The following is a 17,218-nucleotide window of genomic DNA, read 5'->3' on the forward strand; positions in this document are numbered from 1 at the left end:
ATATAAAATAATCCAAACAATTTTGGGAGAAACTGAGTATTCACCTTAGTAACTAAGATTCACAAGACTGAGATATTTTCGAGTAAATGGCATGAAATAGCATGTTGTCTCTGGCGCAACGCTATATTGAGTGGCTCGAGACGAGAAGTCTCCCGAGCTCAGAAAGCTCCCTACAAGGTTTGGTCGTATGTGGCGGGCACTGCTTATATGTCTTATATACTGCGCTTAGATAGTAGGCTGTCATTCACAATATAGAAGTAATTTATCAACGGCGACCGAATAGGCGCTGTGAAAAGCTTATTGGATAGCGATGCTGATATCCCTTCTGTCTCCTGCAGAAGCTTCCGTACTTGGTTCGCGCTTCTTCAAATTAAAAGTCAGGAGCTACGCCTGGGCGATGCCAGGAATCACCAGTTATTCAAATGATCGAAGTACCGTGGGAGTCGCGGGGAGAGCAGAAGTTATGTTCAACTCGTTAGATCTCCCGGGATCTATTCGCGACATATTTTGAGAAAGCCTGTTCTAAGAGGCTACAAGGACACTTAAAGCTCCGGCGCGTATCAAACCAGAACTGGTTGATTTGCCAAACGATTAGGGCTACCTCTTTAGACGAGAGGAATCGGCGGCTGTTAGGATACCTCGAGGCAGGTTCCACAGAGGTCCCCAATGCAGGCTTTGATGCAATGACTGCTTCCGGGGCATATACAAGAAGAGATTGTATAAACCAGAGGCACAAGCGTGCTTGAGATCGAAATCACAGATGGACTACCGCTAGTCCCATGATCCCTGACAAGATTCTAGGTCTACGTTCTAGAAGCTGACGAAACCGAAATAACAACGAAAACAACGAAATTGAAAGAACAACAGGGATTGAAGGCTCCTAAGGCCAACTTACCGTTATAAGTGGACTGTTGGTCCTCTTCATTGCGCCGCATGGAATGCCCGTTATACCACCGGCGCCAGCGGTAGGGCACTGCTCTTGAGCCCGGGTTGGAAGCCACGATGGATGCAGATGATCCATGTGGGCCAGTAAAATGGGCTCTGCATCTAGCTAGTTGTTGGCGTGGGCGAAAGTCTGAAGATAGAAGGCGCGTTATCGAGGAAAGGAGCCAAGCTGATATCTAGAATCTTTTGTCCAGTCCGCTTCCAGCGTTATAATCCTCCCTTCTGCTGGCTTATTATTCCCATACATCCGTTGACTTTGCTTCTCTAACAGACTCCCATGGAACCGGATTATGTCCTCGACCCGCGCGGCGAAGTCATTCTCGTCGTCCAGAGACCGAACGCCCCGTTCGCTATATGGAACCAGTTCCTTCCTCCTCCAACACCTCCTGATGCCCAACAACCTTTGGCGATGATGGGAACGAGAGGGATGAATATCAGAGACGCTACTGGGCTGGCATCAACATTGGAAGCTGAGGATGGGCTTGATAATGACGACGACGACGAAAACGATGATGATACAAACATAGCATACCCTAATGGATCAGCATTCGTGCACGACGGCGAGGAACTCGAAATCGAAACAAGCGTCGACGGTGCTGACGGGTCAGAATCTACAAGCGATGCTGAGTATGTAGATGAAATGAGCGCCGAAGATTTTACTGAGCCAGCGCTCAACCATGGCGCGGAGGAAGACGATTCCAGGACTTGCATCCTAATCCCTAACCAGCCAGGATCGCCAGACCACGACAAAGAGGCCGATTCGCACGTCCAGATCCAGGTCTCTGCCAGGCACCTCGCGCTCGGCTCGCCAGTCTTTGACAGAATGCTCCACGGCAGTTGGAAAGAAGGCCGGGAATTCAAAGAAAAGGGCTCCATCGTTCTGGTCGTTGACAACTGGGATGTCGATGCGTTTCTAGTGGTCCTTAACATCTTGCATTCCCAGCTGCTGAAACTGCCTCGGAAGGTAACAATCGAGCAGCTTGCTAAGATTGCAGTCATAGCAGACTACTATGATTGCCAGAGTGTGCGGTTCTTTGGCAGCTTATGGGTCCGATGCCTTCCAAAAAAGCCTCCGGCGTCGCCTTTTCGTTTTAGAGATATAATGCTAGGGCTCTGGATTGCTTATTTTTTTCGGCATGCCCTCACCTTCAGCGCCTATTCGCGTGCTGCAATAGAGCAAAGTGATTATTTTATCTCGTCGCTTGGCCTGCCTATACCAGCGACGATTATCGGTGAGCTCTATGGTGCGCTCGGCTGGGACACAGACTTACGGTATCCCAGATGATCTGAATGATAAGAGAATCGACGCAATCGGTCGAGTTATTGACGAATTGTATGACCGAAGGGACCATCTCCTCTCGGATGATGCATCAATTGAACCGGGATGCACTTTAGAATGCAGGTCCATCGTGCTAGGTACTTTGATGAGGCACATGCATGAGCATAACTTCCGGTATCACCCACCAGAGGCTCCCTACATTGGTATTCGACTCTGTAACGTCCGCAATGTAGAACGCTTTCGTGCTCCAGACTGGGCGAAGCGTGATGAGCGCTATCCTCGAGATTCTGAGTGGGCGTATGCGTGGCATGACTGTCAAGAGCTAGCTCTGGCTCGTGGCTTTGAGACATGGTCCTCGGTTGGTCTTGATTTGGCCGACTATACGGTTTAGCTACTTTTGCGTGTAGATGTGGTTGGTTGCAAACGTAGGTTTCGACCACTACCATGTAGTCTTTTTATTATCTATAGACCGGTCTTATACGTCCAAAAAAATCCCTTTCACAATGAAAATATTCCTCGCAACCCCTTAACAAGCTCCGGCACTGTAAGTGCTCCAACAGGTAGCATCGCCAACCGATCCCTGAGAGCCCGCAGGAGACGGGGTATTACTACACGAGTCTCTGGGAAAGCCCCGGTAATGACCAAATAGAGCCCTGTACTAAACCCGACTGTGGTTGCAAATGCAGAGAGAAGCCCTAGATACGAGAGGATCTCTACACCTGGCTTCTTGAAGAAATACCTCTTCCGCTCCCCCAGCCTTGTTCTTCTCTTTAGCGTTGGAATGTATTTGAAGTCGAACACTGTTTCTTTCCCAAGACCGTCTTTCTCGTCCATGAGGTGTTTCCAGAACATTTTCTTGCGGTTCTACATCGTGTTCATTGGCCTGCTTGTCCATGGATGTGATATAGGAAGGCCACGTACCTCGATAACATGTCGATCAACAGCTGGAATCAACGGAATCGTCTTGCTCTGCACCTTCACCCAGAAGCAATACCCCCAAATAAGCACTCGGTAATAGAGACTAGTCTTCGGAATTTGTAACTCATCCGACAGCTGATCCCCATTCAGCAATCTTGTCAATGCATCCATGTACTCCAGAGACGCGTATATCGGGGCCGTGTTCTCCAGTCCAATCGCAATATTCCTCGCCAGGATTCTGCCCGTGTCCGTCGGATCAAACTCGTTAACCAGCAGCGACTCCGATACAACCTTCGCTTTTGCCGCACTCTCGAACGGCTCCGTCGGCGCCCCCATATACCACGCCACCAGCCGCCAAACTGCAATGTAATCCTCCTCTTCTTGTGGAGTCAAATGAATCCCCTGCCGCGGAAGACCCAGCCAAATCACCGTGCTACTGAATGTGTTTATCGTCGCGAATGAATCCAGGTCATTGATGGGAAGGCCGTAGCGCCCGGCGTCATAATATGTGGGATCCTGTTCCACGAGACTCATGATTTTCCGACGCACAGCGGAGTGTAAGAGTCTGACGCGCACGGAGGCGAGGTGGCCCTCTCCGCCTGGCTTCAGGGCCTCGGCGCTTTTGTTCACTTGGATTGTGTGCTGGACTGTTTCGAGGAGGCGCCAGCGGACGACTTTTGCGCTGAAGCCGCCTGTTCGGGTCAAAACTTCACCAACGCGGATAGCACCCCTGTACAGTTCATGGTTTATTAGGGCTGGGTTCAGTTTTAGGATGAGATGGGATAGTCAAAATTGGCGATGCGTACATTCCGCCTAAAAGGCTAACGAATGTCAACTGAGTCGATCAACATATGTTAGCTGTCGTCCTGCATGACACGGCACAGATAGAAATGAAGATATCATACAGCATTTGTGACAGGCACCAAGTGCCGCCAGAAGATATCCTGGCCACGCTGGATCTGCTCCCAATCCACCCATTCCGGCACGGTATTGATTTGATTCCAGAGTTCTTCCAGCTTAGGGTTTTGAGCATGGTTATCCCTCAGCAGTGCGTATCTATCCCGTTTTGTGGGATCTTCTGAAGAAGCCGGTAAACTGTCAAGTACCTCGTTGGCTTCATCGGCTAGGGTGTCGCAGGTTCGGATCCAGGGTTCTAGTTCGCTGCCAGGACGATGCTGCGGGGTCCATTCGAAGGAGTAGTCCCAGTAATGGTAGACGACTCGATTGCCCTTCTTATTGGTGGTTACGGACATCTTGTTATTTAGGTGAAGTGTAGTGAAGGGTAGATAGAGATAGGGTTGAGCGGTTGCGGTGTGGTAGTATATAGCTAAATGCTTTCTATATGAGGTTCGCGATCCCGAAGCAGATAGCAACACCCGCGGTCCGGGGTCCGGGCCCCGGGCATAGAGATCATCAGGCCATTAGATAGTTTTTGGGGTTCGTGACTTGCAGGAGAGTCACACAGTATGCTGCCGATCAATGGTGGGTATCGCATGTGAAGCAGGGTCATGCCTACTGAGTCAGTTGGAGCTCTTGGCCCAACTACGGATGACTTTGACGAGCAAATGCCGACCACCTATCAAACTTACAGGCACCAATGCATTAACTTTCATTCTTTCTCCTACTCATGAGGCCGCGGGTCGAGGATGTCACATGGAGAATAGTGCGCGACGCGCGACCTATCCTTGACGGCGCCGCCATCCGCCATATGACATCTTGTGTACCCAAACTTAAGCATAGGAGTCGCTTCTCAATCCATCCAGGGCGCCGGTACATTCCCTCAAACTTGACGTCTAAAGATGATGCGAGCACGTATCAACCTTGACTTGCAGGTCACACTTGACCTTTTTCTCTTCCTGGTTCCAGATCGCAAAGCCAAAAGTGTTGTCGCCGTCATAGTTCCAGACACCGGGAGGTACAGGGAAGGTATGCATCGCTTCATTCACGTAAGGGTAGTATCTGCCATATTGGTACCCGTTGATATAGAGGTAAGCTCAAAAGCTGTTTGAGGTTTCGTCGCTGTCAAAGTTGAGCTTCACACTCAACGCCACATCATGGCCAGCGGACCACATCATGGCCAGCTGGTGTGTTGAAAGCAAGATTAGTGCGGTAGAACCGGACTCCTGCTCCTGTAAACCCGTCACTAGGTGATGCTCGGGGCCATTTCGAATCGTCGAAGCCTGGGAGGTGCCATCCAAGAAGTTCGGCTGTCAATCCACCCTCGTTGTAGCGAGTTCGTTCTGGATCGAGCGTAGCACCGGTTGCACCTCCCGCTGTCCTGGCGACCTTCCAAGAGGAGAATCCGGACTGGCTGTTCAGCAAGGTGGAATTGACGATGCCACGATATTCAGGGATCCGGAACTTTGATCGTGGCCTGTAATACCTTGCATGACGAGAAGGACATTCTCTCTGTTACTGACCGTACCATTGGGAAATGTGATCTCCTTAATGCCAACTGATGAGCCGATGTTTCCCAAAACCGAGCCGATGAAGCTTCCATTCAACCAGACTGTCCAACCATGAGCGGTGCCGCCCTAGACTTCAAGGTAAATTTCATCGGCAGTGCCATTAAAGTGAGCACGCCACAGGTGCACCCCGTTGTGGAAGCCGTACTGGTTGCTGTAGAGATACGGTTTTGTGGCTCGTCGTGCTTGGAGTTTCCATATGTCTGCATTCACCCATGCAGGCCCGGAATCAGAATAGTTAGTAAGTTGCTCGGGCAGGCTGTCCTGTACTCGCCAGGCTCCGAGCTCGGGGGTTTTGAATTTCCCAGGCCCATCAATTTGTGCCGTAAGACTACCCCAGCGGGTCGTCTTAGTCCTTAAGCGCTTTCCATTCCATTCTATGGCCTGCACTTTCTTAGCTGTGAAGACCTCAATTTCTGCAGTCTCGTTGGTGTCGCCCCGCTGAGATGACTCTGCCTTCGAGCTGCGCTGCCCTCACCAGGTGAGGCCCTGGACCGAAAGCTGATCCAGCGGTCAGAAAATGAGTTATAAGCGAGATTGATGGAGAGCTTGCCAACTTGATCAACAGGCGCAAGAGGGTCCGCCGTCAGCGCCGGCACCCAAAAAAGATGTGCTTTATCGCGGTCCATCAGGAGCATACGCACATCGTTGTCAGTAGTGACAACTGTCGTACCTCCTTGCTCCTTGAAATTGACAACCAGGCCCTTTCTTGACTTGACGAATCGAACTTTTGACGCATCACTCCGAACTGCACTACCAGATTTCGCACCTTCAATAAAGAATTCGCTGCCTTCACCATTGAACACCCAAAGCGCCAGCATTGGTCAGGAGTCAATAACGCCGTAAGTCAGCACACTTCGGCGGTGGAGTATACCAAATTTCTTCCGCCAAAACTAAGATCGGTCACCCGACCTTTTGCTACATGACCATTTAGCGTCATCTTGTTATTTTCAGAAACTGTTGGCACTGTAAAGCTTCCCGCTGAGGTCTAAACCGATAGCCGCAAAGACTGCCCATAATTGCTGGTGGGATCTGTATGTCTGATGGCATAGAAACAGCGTCCGTATCAGGATTCCTGAGTTCGATAGTCGTAATTGCTTCGTTGTCAGAGTACGATGTACTGTTCCCCACGATATTGGTCTTGGTCAAGTCCTTCGCCACTCTGGTAAAAAGGGCAAGGCTCTCTATCTCGTAGTACTTAGAACCAATTGTTCGATTCTCAGCGATGGCAGCGCTGTATCTGTAGCTTGTAGGTACGAACGGTGCTCCTATCCAGCCCCAGTTGGTGCCTCCGTGAATCATGGAGAGCCCAAGGATGGTAACCCGCTGAGCGGCGTTGTCACGATAGTAGAAGTTGACAAAAGACTCATCTGTCTTTGCTTCTCATCCTTCAGCCGGGCCATCCCAAGGGTTCAAAGCGCCTCCCTGAAAATCGAGCATCATGGAAGGCTGTTTTGGAGATACCTCACTAAAGTGTTCCGTGTAGTCCATCAAAGTGAAGGACGGATTAGAAGTGCTGTAGTCACTTGGTATGCAGGACCAGCAGGGTGGCTTTCATAGTCAGTGGAGTACTAAAGGCCAAGGGCTCTGGTACTCACATAGTTGTCGAGACCATAAATATAAACATTCCCCCCAGCTCCAACAGTGTCGTAGTCAACAGGCCACGATTTATATTGACGGCCTGGCATGTTGTGTGTCATTGGAATAACTATGCCGTATGATTGGGGGTTCGCGAAAAGAGTCTTCATATACGCAATTGGAACTGGTTTCGGAATCTTCTCCTCCACATTGATCCATTGTTGATTGAACTCGTTTTCGATTGGTATAAAATGACAGTGCCGTTGTGGGTAACCTGGTAGGGCGCCGTGATCTCTTCCACCTTGGTCATATATGGACTCCATGCCGCTGTAAAACAGTATCATTATTGCGCAGGTCACCATACTCTCCTGTTGCGTGCCAGAGTGGCATGCCCACAGCACTTGTCTCCGCGTTGATGTAAGGGCCTGGCCGGGCGTGAACGAAAAGGCCCAGTTCTTTCGCGATTTATATTCCTTTCAATGTCATGAGCACCTGTTTCAAAACCAAGACCATCATTTGTCGGTGCATGGTAGCCCAATGGCTATAGAAAGACATTGTGTTCAATCCTATCGCTTTGATCTTCTCCTGACATCAACTCACATCTCGGGGACCGGTAGACGAAACGGATAGAATTCTCCTCCAAAGGAGAACAACCCTCTCGCCGTTGTATATGAGGCTGCAGTGATCCCATTGAACTGTCTTGTCTCCCAGTCCAGTGTCTCGAATTGGCCATGTTACCACCTCATCGGCATAGATCGGGGAGAACGGAGCAAGAGCAATGGCAAATCTTGCCCAGTCGTAAACTCGCATCTTGATACAGCTGACTGTGCTGGCAACCTTCTGATGCAACGGCATCAATTAGGTCTCAAATTCGACTATTTATAGTCAGTACTTCGTTCGATATACCATGTTTGATGTACGACCAGACTTTGGGGAAGAACTTAACCATCATGATTGACCAGAAAGCGGGATATATTCCACCAGTCAAAGATGCAGTCTCAGAATATGTGCATATCTGGGCCATAAAGCCTCTCCGCTCCTCCTCCGTACTCCGCCCAAGACAAGATGTTGATAGCATGGATCGGGGAGAATTCAACATGATCAGCACATAGCAGGTTGCCCCCACCTAAACGACATCAGAATAGCGGGTGAAGATATACCGAACACTTTTCAGTGAATTAGCCTGATATCGAACCATAAAAAGATATTCGAGAGTAGTGCAAACCTCGGCTCACTTGCTACCGTTAGACATTTGACCGAGCTATGGACGGTTATGGGCTATTGCGCAGAAAAAATACCGCCCCTGATCAAAGCCTACGTCGCAAAAGTACGATTTCAGTCCCCTCTATAGAGATCTCCTAAAGAGGTTAAGTGAACTGGAATGACGATCTTGTTCCGTTAGTTATAGGCAGGGTCCCCAGGAGATGTAATTCCCAACTCGGGTTAGTTGGGTGCCGCTCTAACGGGCACGAAAATCACCCAGGCACATATCTCACTATCAGCGGATGCCTCGCGGCATTTACTCCAGAGGTACTCGGCAAAAGTATTTTCAACTCTTCAAAATGACGAAAACCAATCTTAGGCTGGTGGAGGAATGCGATAGGTTTAACTCCTCTCTCTCATTCGCCATGTGTAAATCATTACTAACAGAGATATAGATTCCCTTACTACCAGGATGACCCCGCAGCCTACACAGCTCACATGAAGAAGTATCACTCCTTCAAAGTCAAAGGCTGCGAGTCTGTCCTGGGATACATGCTTAACGAAGTGGTGGATCGATTCGACTGGCCCACCGAATCCTGGTCCATCGATGCCACAAACCGCACAGTCACGTTAACCGCAGGTTCAGCACCAGCAGAGCGAAACCTAGCTCTAGCTCAGGTCCTCGAAAGAGCAGTTAAGCAGGACCTTTTTGCAGTACTGCGCGGATGGCGCAACGAACTGTATCCGGTTTACGGCCCAGATGGGGAGTTCCTACTTGAGATGGAACGGTCCGCGAGTCCGCTGTTTGGCATTGTTGCGTACGGCATCCATGCTACTGCTTACGTCGAGGATGAAAACGGCTTGAAGCTGTGGATACCGCGGCGGTCGAAGACGAAGCAGACGTATCCTAGTATGCTGGACAATACAGTCGCCGGGGGGATGAGTACTGGGGAGAAGCCGTTCGAGTGTCTTGTTCGTGAAGCTATGGAGGAGGCGTCCCTTCCTGAGGACGTTGTCAGAGCCAATGCCACTGCGGCTGGCTGTGTGTCATATACTTATACCCGGGATAGCCGTGCCGGTGGTGAGACAGATCTCGTGCAGCCGGAGGTGGAATACGTCTACGATATTAAGCTGCCTGCGGATGTTGTTCCGAAGCCGAACGATACTGAAGTGGAGGAGTTCTGCTTGCTCACGGTTGAGGAGACGAAGAAGGCACTGGCTAATGGGGAATTCAAGCCCAACTGTGCTGTTGTGTTGATTGATTTCTTCCTCCGCCATGGCATTTTGACGCCTGAGAACGAGAAGGATTTCCTGCAGATCATTACAAGGATTCACCGTCGGTTAGAGTTCCCGACAGTGTCATATGCCGAATAGAGGCCAGGTAACGGTGAATATTCGAGGTATATTTTGATATGTTCTATTCAATAGACCCAATGCCAAATAACGCCAACGCTGCAACAAAATCACTTCAACCCGTAGAAACGCAGACTTTTCTGGCTGTTCATATTGAACCAGGCCAAAGAAGATAGATAGACCCGATGGATAATTCCCACAGATGAATCGGCTTTCTTTATTTTTTAAGAAGGAGGTACACGTAGTCTATCCGTAGGGGCGCGAGCTTCTTGTAGGGACCTTCGAGGTAAAGCAACAGTCCGCCGAATGAAACGAAAGCCGCCCTGTAGCCCTGAGGTTAGCATCTACGGCTGCTACAGGACCGCGACAAGCTTACATGTTCCCAGGAGAATCCGAGGCCTCCTCAAACCGGTAGACCTTTCCGTGGCAGACATAGTCGTAGTCATTTGCGAGTGTCTGCTCGCCCATTCCTACTTCCCTCCAGCCGGTCTTTGCGCCGTCCTCCTTGCCGTCTAAAGAGAGAGTCGAAGCGAGGGCCATGGAAAGCGACTCTCCGGTAGTGCAAGGGTAGAGCTCAGAGTTGATATCGAGGGTAAATGTGGTCTGAGAGTCGGACGAAGTGCAGGTCAGGCGGGAGACGCGGTCATATTTCTCTTGGTTGACACCGGTGACCGTGAAGGTGTCTTCAAAAAGTAAAGGGTCCGACATGACTGCGGGTGAATATAAAGGCGCTCAGTCTCTGGTAAGGCGCTGAAATGACGGTAAGATGAATGTGCCGGTAGTGCACGATTGTTAGCTGTAGCGGTCGCGACGGAGGAGCTTTTTTCTGCTTGGATTTTACTTAGCGTAACTAGGTACCGCCGCCGCTTTTATTGCCGCAAGCAGCCCCGCCGCAAATCTTCAAAAGTGTCACCTGCTCAGCAACAGCTCCCAATTACACCCAAGATGTCCTTTCGCAAAAGAAATATAGGCTTGTCAGCAGGCACCGACCGAACACCTGCGTCTAAATTACAATCGCAGCCGCAACGGGCCGTCTCGTCGCCTCCCACGACTCCTGGAGTGCGTCCTTCTCCTGATGACGGACGGCCAACTACCTCTACCGGTTCCCCGTCACTTGACAGTCTTCTAGCTGGTCATGGTGGACTTCCTATTGGAAAGACACTTCTACTGGAGGAAAATGGGACTACAGACTTCGCAGGCGCATTGCTTCGGTATTATGCTGCCGAAGGTGTCGTGCAAGACCAAAAGGTTCACGTCATCGGAATGCCAGAGCAATGGGGTAGAACTCTTCCGGGCTTGATAGGTCCGGCAGAAGCTGCTGATGACAAGTCGGACAAGCGCAAAGGGGAGCGCATGAAGATTGCATGGAGGTACGAGCGTCTTGGTGAATTCGGAGCGGGCGTCGCTGGCGCAAGAGGTAGGTTACCGAGCATAGTTTGGCTCAAGTTGTCTCACGCTGACCCAGTTAACTTCCACAGCAGGTCCAAGTGATCAAAGCCTATCTTCTGTTGACGATGGCACAGCTAAACCGGCATTTTGTCACACATTCGACCTCACCAAACGCCTCACACATCCGTCTATTGGCAACATCACATATATACCCCTCATACCAACAAAAGAGCCTTTGCTTGTTTCCATCCTGAAGAAGCTTCAAACCGTCATCGCCTCCAGTCCTCCGCACATAGTCCACCGCATTGTCATTCCTTCCTTCCTAAACCCCACGTTATACCCACCAGAAGTCAGCGAGCCTGAAAACGTGCTGCCGTTCCTTCACTCTCTAAGGGCTTTAGCGAGCTCGCCTAGCAGTCGCATAACCCTAATGATGACAATTCCACTTTCCCTCTTCCCGCGGTCTTCTGGCCTTGTGCGGTGGATGGAGATATTAAGCGATGGTGTCATTGAGCTTTGCCCTTTCCCGCATTCGTCCGATGCTCTATCTACGTCTGGAGCTGCCACATCACACGAGGAACCTCCACAGGGTATGCTTAAGACGCACAGACTTCCGGTTTTACACGAACGGGGCGGCGGGAGCGATCAAAATATCGGACAGGATTGGGCGTTCACCCTGAGCAGGCGAAAGTTCGAGATCAAACCGTTCAGTCTCCCGCCTGCTGAGGGAGACCAAGAAGCGCAGAATCATGGACAAGCAGATAAAATGCCGAAGAAGGAGGATCTCGAGTTCTAGAGACGGACTGGCTTTTGTGAAGCGAAAGCAGACATTCCTATCATTCTTCGTGATCGGATTCTACCAGCAGGTTGTCCAACTCGATTTGCTCGGACATGGCGGACCCAGTATTGACCATGGTACGAAGGTAGTATCGCCCGTAAGAGCCAATCCCCGGCGTCACAGAACTACCGAATCGAGAACGAAACCTGTTCCCTAGACAGGAAGAGAAAGCAAGCCATGCTTTGAAGTGTTAGTCGCGAGGATATCATATAGGGGAGCGAGCGGTAGCAACCTATAAATAGAGTCAGAGGTGTAAAGAACACTAGAAAAAGTAGCAAGAAGAAATTCATCCTGGAATCGACGACAGCGCTGTGGTATTCCAGTCTCGCAGTCGTTTCTCTCAATGAGGAGGAAAGGCTAGGTCTGTCAGACGACCGGAGCGAGCTCTCCCGATTGGGGAAAGCGCCATCCCCACTGGAATTTTTGTCCTTAAATTGATCCCCGCCAGTTTCTTCCTCGATTTTTTCTACTCTCTTCAACAAAAACTCGAGGCGCAAATTTATCGCCAATAAACAGGATTTGCTGGCCAAATCCTTGAGTGACTTTTATTGTCATGTTCATTCGTTCTTGATGGTAAGTTCGAATCAGCATTATTTCGCGCACAGATCAAATGATTATATACCTACTATAATCTGTCAATCCCCTGAAGCTCGCTATATAATCTCATCAAAGAGCACAACGTGATTGAGAAACGTATTGAAAATGACTTGATCTACTTACTGCCGATTGGTTTACCGTACTTTTCTTTCCTGGGCGATGGACTAACATTTGTCTATTGCAGTAGTAAATATCCTGATCGCCCACAATGAACCCCAGTCCAGACCTTCCGATCCCGATCTCATACATCGCGGGTAACTACTTTGTCTTTTCGGTCGACGCAGCCACGTTTTTAAGACGTGAGCACCATATATGCGGCGTCCTGGCCGGGACTCTACCACAAGTACCACAGCAGAATATCTTCACTGGCCTGCCATTGGAGCTAATGCCAGAAGAAGCAAGGCTCCTGGCGGAGAAGGGCGTAGCTTGCATTGTAGACGAGGTAAACTTCCAGAAGCAGGGGATGAATTGTCTCGTGGAGGAAGACCGCAAGAAGTATCTCGAAGAACTAGAATTGCAAGGTGTCGAGTCTATGCAGCTTCAGGTGCGCCGAAAAGAACGGCAACGGGAGGAAGCTCTGAAGAAGAAGAATGAGAAGGCTGCTGCAAAGGCGAAGAAAACAGAGCGGAAACAAGATACCGCCGAGCCTGCGTCTGGAGAAGATTCTATCGTTCCTTTCTTTGACGATGCCCAGCCCTCTGTCTCTCCTAATCACGTATCCTCCCGGCGTCCATCGACTCTAGCCACTCCTGACGCTATGGGAATCACCCCAGCTGTATCCCACCCGCCCCTTCCTCAGCAGCCGCCTGCCGAACATCTTCTATCGCTTCCAGAAGTGCCGTCTTCGTATCCCCTGTTCGCACATCTCCACTCTAAGGGCTACTTCCTGTCCCCCGGGCTTCGATTTGGTTGCCAGTACATGGCATATCCAGGGGATCCGTTGCGGTTCCATTCTCACTTTCTTGTGGTTTCAGCTGAATGGGACGAGCAATTGGACTTGATGACAATCATAACGGGAGGTCGACTCGGCACAGGCGTCAAGAAGGGTTTTCTCATTGGGGGAGCTGACAAGAGCCGTGGCGATCCTGAAGAAGCAGGCGCCAATGTGAGATCGTTCAGTATTGAATGGGCAGGGATGTGATCATTCTGTGGCAAGGGCCACGCCATCGATCTACCCGTCGTCATCACGCAAGCCGATATGACGGCAACTCGTGTCGACAGCTGCCGTAAGAGACATCAGCGGCAAGATGCCGTAAAGGTGGCCGCAACCTGGCGGAATCGCTTCAGGTCACACCGATCTTTATGCCCAGCCAGTACACGATATGCTTCCACGGCGGACTTAAAGCAGGTCACGCGCAGCTTGTGTCATTGAATGTGTCACTCATTCAAGTATTAGAGCCGCATCTCAAGTATCTGGAGGTTGAGCGGAGCCATGATAGTAAAATCATGAGTCCGCCAGCAGTCAGAGGATGGAAAGTAGAGAGAATATCATTAACATCCTTCATCTCAGTCCAGTCCACGCATATTGGTGTCGTAGTGTAGCCTTACCGTAGACCTGTCATTGACTCAGATCGACGCGTAACCTGACTCGCCTGAACGCTCTAAGTCCCTGGTCCGTCCATTGCAAAAGCTGAGTAGGAACTTGGGTGTATATAGCTCAGCTCCTAAAGACAGCATTGCGCTAAGTGAAAAGGCTTCTTAGTGGAGAACGTTGTGAAGTAGCAGTGGACAAGTCCTTCTGCAGTCAACCAAGCTCCAACTAGCTTATGACCTAAAATCTCGATGCATTTCAAAGATATTCCACATTGCGCCATTTGAACTTCTTGTTGGCTCTGTCCACCGGCCGATTCTGAAACTGGCTGCCGTGAAGCTCGAAGACAAGGTTCTTGCTATTTTCGATCCCCTCGGCACCATTTTCAGTACTCGCATTCTCTTCTGCGCCCTTGAGATCAGGCAGCGGCACACAAAAACGAAAAACAGTCTGTTCCTTAGGTATATCTAGTTGCAGCTTGTTAGTTTCAAATTTAGACCAGCTGTAAATGACGGCGAGGTACTCACTCTTAACCTCATCCTTCTGCGTAACGATCACAAACGTAAATTTTGTATCCCTAACCACAATCCCTTTCAACCCAACCCTCCCCGAACACCGACTCCTAACCACCTCCACTTCTGCACCGTGGAAATCCGCGCTGACCAATTTGCTCCCGTGCGCAAGCGCCGACACCAGCTTTCGATTTTTCTGTTGATTCTCCTGCTGCTTTTCTCCCTTTTCCTGCTTCTGCTGCTGCTGCTGCTGCTGTACCCTCCACCCACCACCCCCGGGGCCCAGATCCAGTACCTCCAACATATACTGCACCCACATTCGATTCAACCCTTGGAAGATCTCATACTTGCACTCCTCCTTCGGCAGTCTGTACACCCCGAACTCCCGTTTCTCGCGCGCAGAGAGCGGTTTCGGTTTCTGGTGACGGAGGAAGTATTCCTTCTTACGAAGACGGTGGAGGCGCCGTCGCGAACGATTATCCGCAGGTGTTGGGGATGTTGGTCGGAGGTAGAGAGGCTTTTGCTTAATGCGTTCGTTGAAGAGGGTTTCAGTTGTGTCGGGCGAGTGGGCGCGCGCAAGGAGTGTTTGCGCAATGTGCGCTTTTGAAGACATGTTATACGTCAATTATCGTAGTTAAATTTGATTCCCTGAGTTCGGTTCGAGAAAATGCATTCAGATTTATCGCAAGGTTGTGCTTCGTTTGGGATCTTTAAGTTCTTAGAGTAAGTTGAAATCGAAACGGCGCGCAAAGGGATTTTGTAGCTTGCCTGATAAGGTAAAGTCCGATATCTCCGGCCGCAATAATTATCATGCACGAGTTATCTCAAACTTGATTTATATTTCTCATTTGGGTTATATTCTTTTAGGTACATACTGACGGCTTCGCAGTAATGCTGCCTTACGGATAGTTAGGAGTATTCCATTAACTGACGCAAAGCATCCCTCAGCAACCATCGGCTGTACTGCATCATATACCAATATTGGCGTTGCTTTTTTCTCCAGAACTTCGGGTATACCATCGACGATCATTCGTTCTTGGTCGTAAGCTTTGGTTGGAGTTGAAACATATTCCCTCGGCCCAGCTGCTTTCCCCGCATTAATGCCCAGCATCAAATATATAAGTTCAGTCTGTTCTCATACCACAATGTAGACGACTTTAGACGTATACTGGGGAGTGCACCAGCTTTAAGCAATTATGGAAAACGAAAGGGATCAATCTCAATTCTCAGGACTTCCACCTTTCCCAGACGATGTGCCAACCGCTCCACTGCTTCGCCTTTCGTTGAAAGATCTACTTGCAGGGAACGAAACAGAGATCGAAAAACTAAGCAAAGCATGCGAGGACATTGGTTTCTTCTACCTTGATATGCGAGACGCAGGCACAGTCACGCAGATTCTGGAAGATGCCGATAAATTGTTCGAAATAGGAGCCGGCCTATTTGAGCTCCCGCTAGAAGAGAAGAAAAAATATGACCTCAGTAGCCAAAAGTCTTACTTCGGGTACAAGGCACAGGGAGCTGCGGTTGTTGATCGGCAGGGTAACCTGGACAGGAATGAGTTCTACAATGTCAGTCCGCTTCGTTGCTTGTTTTCCTGGTATCGCCTACACTAAAACATTTCTAGGTTTCGAAAGACGACATCATGGGCATATCTGGACCACTCCCAGCCCCAGACATTATAAATAAAAATCGCCACATTCTCGAATCATTCATCAAGTACTCGCACTCTATCGTCACACTCATCCTCAGTATCCTCAACACAAGCTTGGGTCTTCCCGAGTCGACTTTGACCAACATCCACCGTCTTCACGCTGTAAGCGGCGATCAAGTACGCTTCGTTAAAGCACCTCCACAGCCTGCTGATGACCGCCGTACTGCTCTAGGCGAGCATACTGACTTCGGGAGCGTGACTATTCTATTCAACCGCTTGGGAGGGCTTCAAGTGCTTCCTCCGGGTGCGGACGCAGAGTGGCAGTACGTAAAGCCTCTCCCGGGGCACGTAATTGTCAACCTAGGAGACGCCATGGTGAAGTTCACAAACGGGCTGCTTCGGTCGAACATTCACCGTGTTGTCTCTCCCCCGGGTGATCAAGCAGACACCACTCGGTTTAGCCTGGTCTACTTCTCCCGGCCGGAAGACGATGTCCCGCTGCGGCGATTGGAAGGGTCCTCTCGCATTCCGAATCTTGATGAAGGTGTGGTGGAAGAGAATATCAACAGCAAGGACTGGATCATTCGTCGAGCCCTAGGTAGGAGAGTGGATGTGCCTGATATTGAGTATGACAAGTCAGCAGGGACGGAGATGCTGAGTAGGAGATTAAAGGTGTAATTTGCCGCATATAGTCACTCTATAAGTACATACCTTGGGAATTCCATCACTTAATTGTCAGATGCTCGCTCCTGCTCTAGGCCGAACTACATGGGCGGTCCGTTTAACACGTGAGTTGAGAACACCAGGGTTCCTTCACTGCTCCTATCACTATCCTCTTTTCACATTTTCCATCATCTACAGAACAATTCATCTTTCAATAAACTCATCAATGCCTCATTGGCTTGATAAGTGTTACTTCTTCCTTATCTTGCTCTACGCTCCGTTTTTTACGCATCTGT

At 49.9% G+C, this 17,218-nt stretch overlaps 9 protein-coding genes across 9 annotated transcripts, besides 1 other annotated feature; 5 read left to right on the top strand and 4 right to left on the bottom strand.

The window, feature by feature from the left end:
* Positions 1-17,218: part of a sequence feature (contig 1.5 561..450355(-1)) that runs on past both edges of the window.
* Positions 1,003-2,040, top strand: ANIA_00196 (uncharacterized protein; the record flags this gene model as incomplete). Its single annotated transcript, XM_652708.1, has 3 exons — positions 1,003-1,029; positions 1,217-1,909; positions 1,969-2,040. 3 exons carry the CDS (start codon positions 1,003-1,005, stop codon positions 2,038-2,040), a joined length of 792 nt encoding a protein of 263 aa, XP_657800.1.
* On the bottom strand, positions 2,659-4,395 carry ANIA_00195 (oxygenase MpaB family protein; the record flags this gene model as incomplete). The annotated part of the gene is made up of 4 exons (XM_652707.2): positions 2,659-3,088; positions 3,146-3,872; positions 3,949-3,977; positions 4,048-4,395. The coding sequence occupies 4 exons, from the start codon at positions 4,393-4,395 to the stop codon at positions 2,723-2,725; spliced, it is 1,470 nt and encodes a 489-aa protein (XP_657799.1). The 3' UTR covers positions 2,659-2,722.
* Positions 5,195-7,995, bottom strand: ANIA_00194 (protein lacC; the record flags this gene model as incomplete). The annotated part of the gene is made up of 6 exons (XM_652706.1): positions 5,195-5,551; positions 5,683-6,023; positions 6,086-6,355; positions 6,618-6,933; positions 7,206-7,640; positions 7,786-7,995. 6 exons carry the CDS (start codon positions 7,993-7,995, stop codon positions 5,195-5,197), a joined length of 1,929 nt encoding a protein of 642 aa, XP_657798.1.
* ANIA_00193 (thiamine pyrophosphokinase-related protein) lies at positions 8,726-9,770 on the top strand. The gene is made up of 2 exons (XM_652705.2): positions 8,726-8,788; positions 8,844-9,770. Exons 1-2 carry the CDS (start codon positions 8,748-8,750, stop codon positions 9,760-9,762), a joined length of 960 nt encoding a protein of 319 aa, XP_657797.1. The 5' UTR covers positions 8,726-8,747; the 3' UTR covers positions 9,763-9,770.
* On the bottom strand, positions 9,773-10,554 carry ANIA_00192 (DNA-directed RNA polymerase core subunit RPB8). The gene is made up of 2 exons (XM_050611030.1): positions 10,118-10,554; positions 9,773-10,064 (listed from the first exon to the last, which is right to left on the bottom strand). The coding sequence occupies exons 1-2, from the start codon at positions 10,447-10,449 to the stop codon at positions 9,959-9,961; spliced, it is 438 nt and encodes a 145-aa protein (XP_050469301.1). The 5' UTR covers positions 10,450-10,554; the 3' UTR covers positions 9,773-9,958.
* On the top strand, positions 10,687-11,982 carry ANIA_00191 (Elongator subunit ELP4; the record flags this gene model as incomplete). Its single annotated transcript, XM_652703.2, has 2 exons — positions 10,687-11,158; positions 11,223-11,982. 2 exons carry the CDS (start codon positions 10,687-10,689, stop codon positions 11,924-11,926), a joined length of 1,176 nt encoding a protein of 391 aa, XP_657795.1. The 3' UTR covers positions 11,927-11,982.
* Positions 12,448-13,706, top strand: ANIA_00190 (tRNA splicing endonuclease subunit SEN34; the record flags this gene model as incomplete). Its single annotated transcript, XM_652702.2, has 2 exons — positions 12,448-12,541; positions 12,750-13,706. Exon 2 carries the CDS (start codon positions 12,774-12,776, stop codon positions 13,704-13,706), a length of 933 nt encoding a protein of 310 aa, XP_657794.2. The 5' UTR covers positions 12,448-12,541; positions 12,750-12,773.
* ANIA_00189 (RNase P/RNase MRP complex subunit) lies at positions 14,355-15,221 on the bottom strand (the record flags this gene model as incomplete). Its single annotated transcript, XM_652701.1, has 2 exons — positions 14,355-14,563; positions 14,624-15,221. The coding sequence occupies 2 exons, from the start codon at positions 15,219-15,221 to the stop codon at positions 14,355-14,357; spliced, it is 807 nt and encodes a 268-aa protein (XP_657793.1).
* ANIA_10026 (putative oxidoreductase, 2OG-Fe(II) oxygenase family) lies at positions 15,805-16,937 on the top strand (the record flags this gene model as incomplete). Its single annotated transcript, XM_050611031.1, has 2 exons — positions 15,805-16,176; positions 16,233-16,937. 2 exons carry the CDS (start codon positions 15,805-15,807, stop codon positions 16,935-16,937), a joined length of 1,077 nt encoding a protein of 358 aa, XP_050469302.1.

The sequence above is a fragment of the Aspergillus nidulans genome, chromosome VIII (assembly GCF_000011425.1).
Source record: "Aspergillus nidulans FGSC A4 chromosome VIII".
NCBI classification, from domain to species: Eukaryota; Fungi; Ascomycota; class Eurotiomycetes; order Eurotiales; family Aspergillaceae; genus Aspergillus; species Aspergillus nidulans.

Bases quoted from the DNA above. Each gene is read 5' to 3' on its own strand.
- ANIA_00193 (XM_652705.2), top strand. From the start codon at position 8,748: ATGACGAAAACCAATCTTAGGCTGGTGGAGGAATGCGATAG. The intron at 8,789-8,843 runs GTTTAACTCCTC...ACAGAGATATAG, and splicing joins CTGGTGGAGGAATGCGATAG to ATTCCCTTACTACCAGGATG.
- ANIA_00192 (XM_050611030.1), bottom strand. From the start codon at position 10,449: ATGTCGGACCCTTTACTTTTTGAAGACACCTTCACGGTCACCGGTGTC. The intron at 10,065-10,117 runs GTAAGCTTGTCG...TCAGGGCTACAG, and splicing joins TCGGATTCTCCTGGGAACAT to GGCGGCTTTCGTTTCATTCG.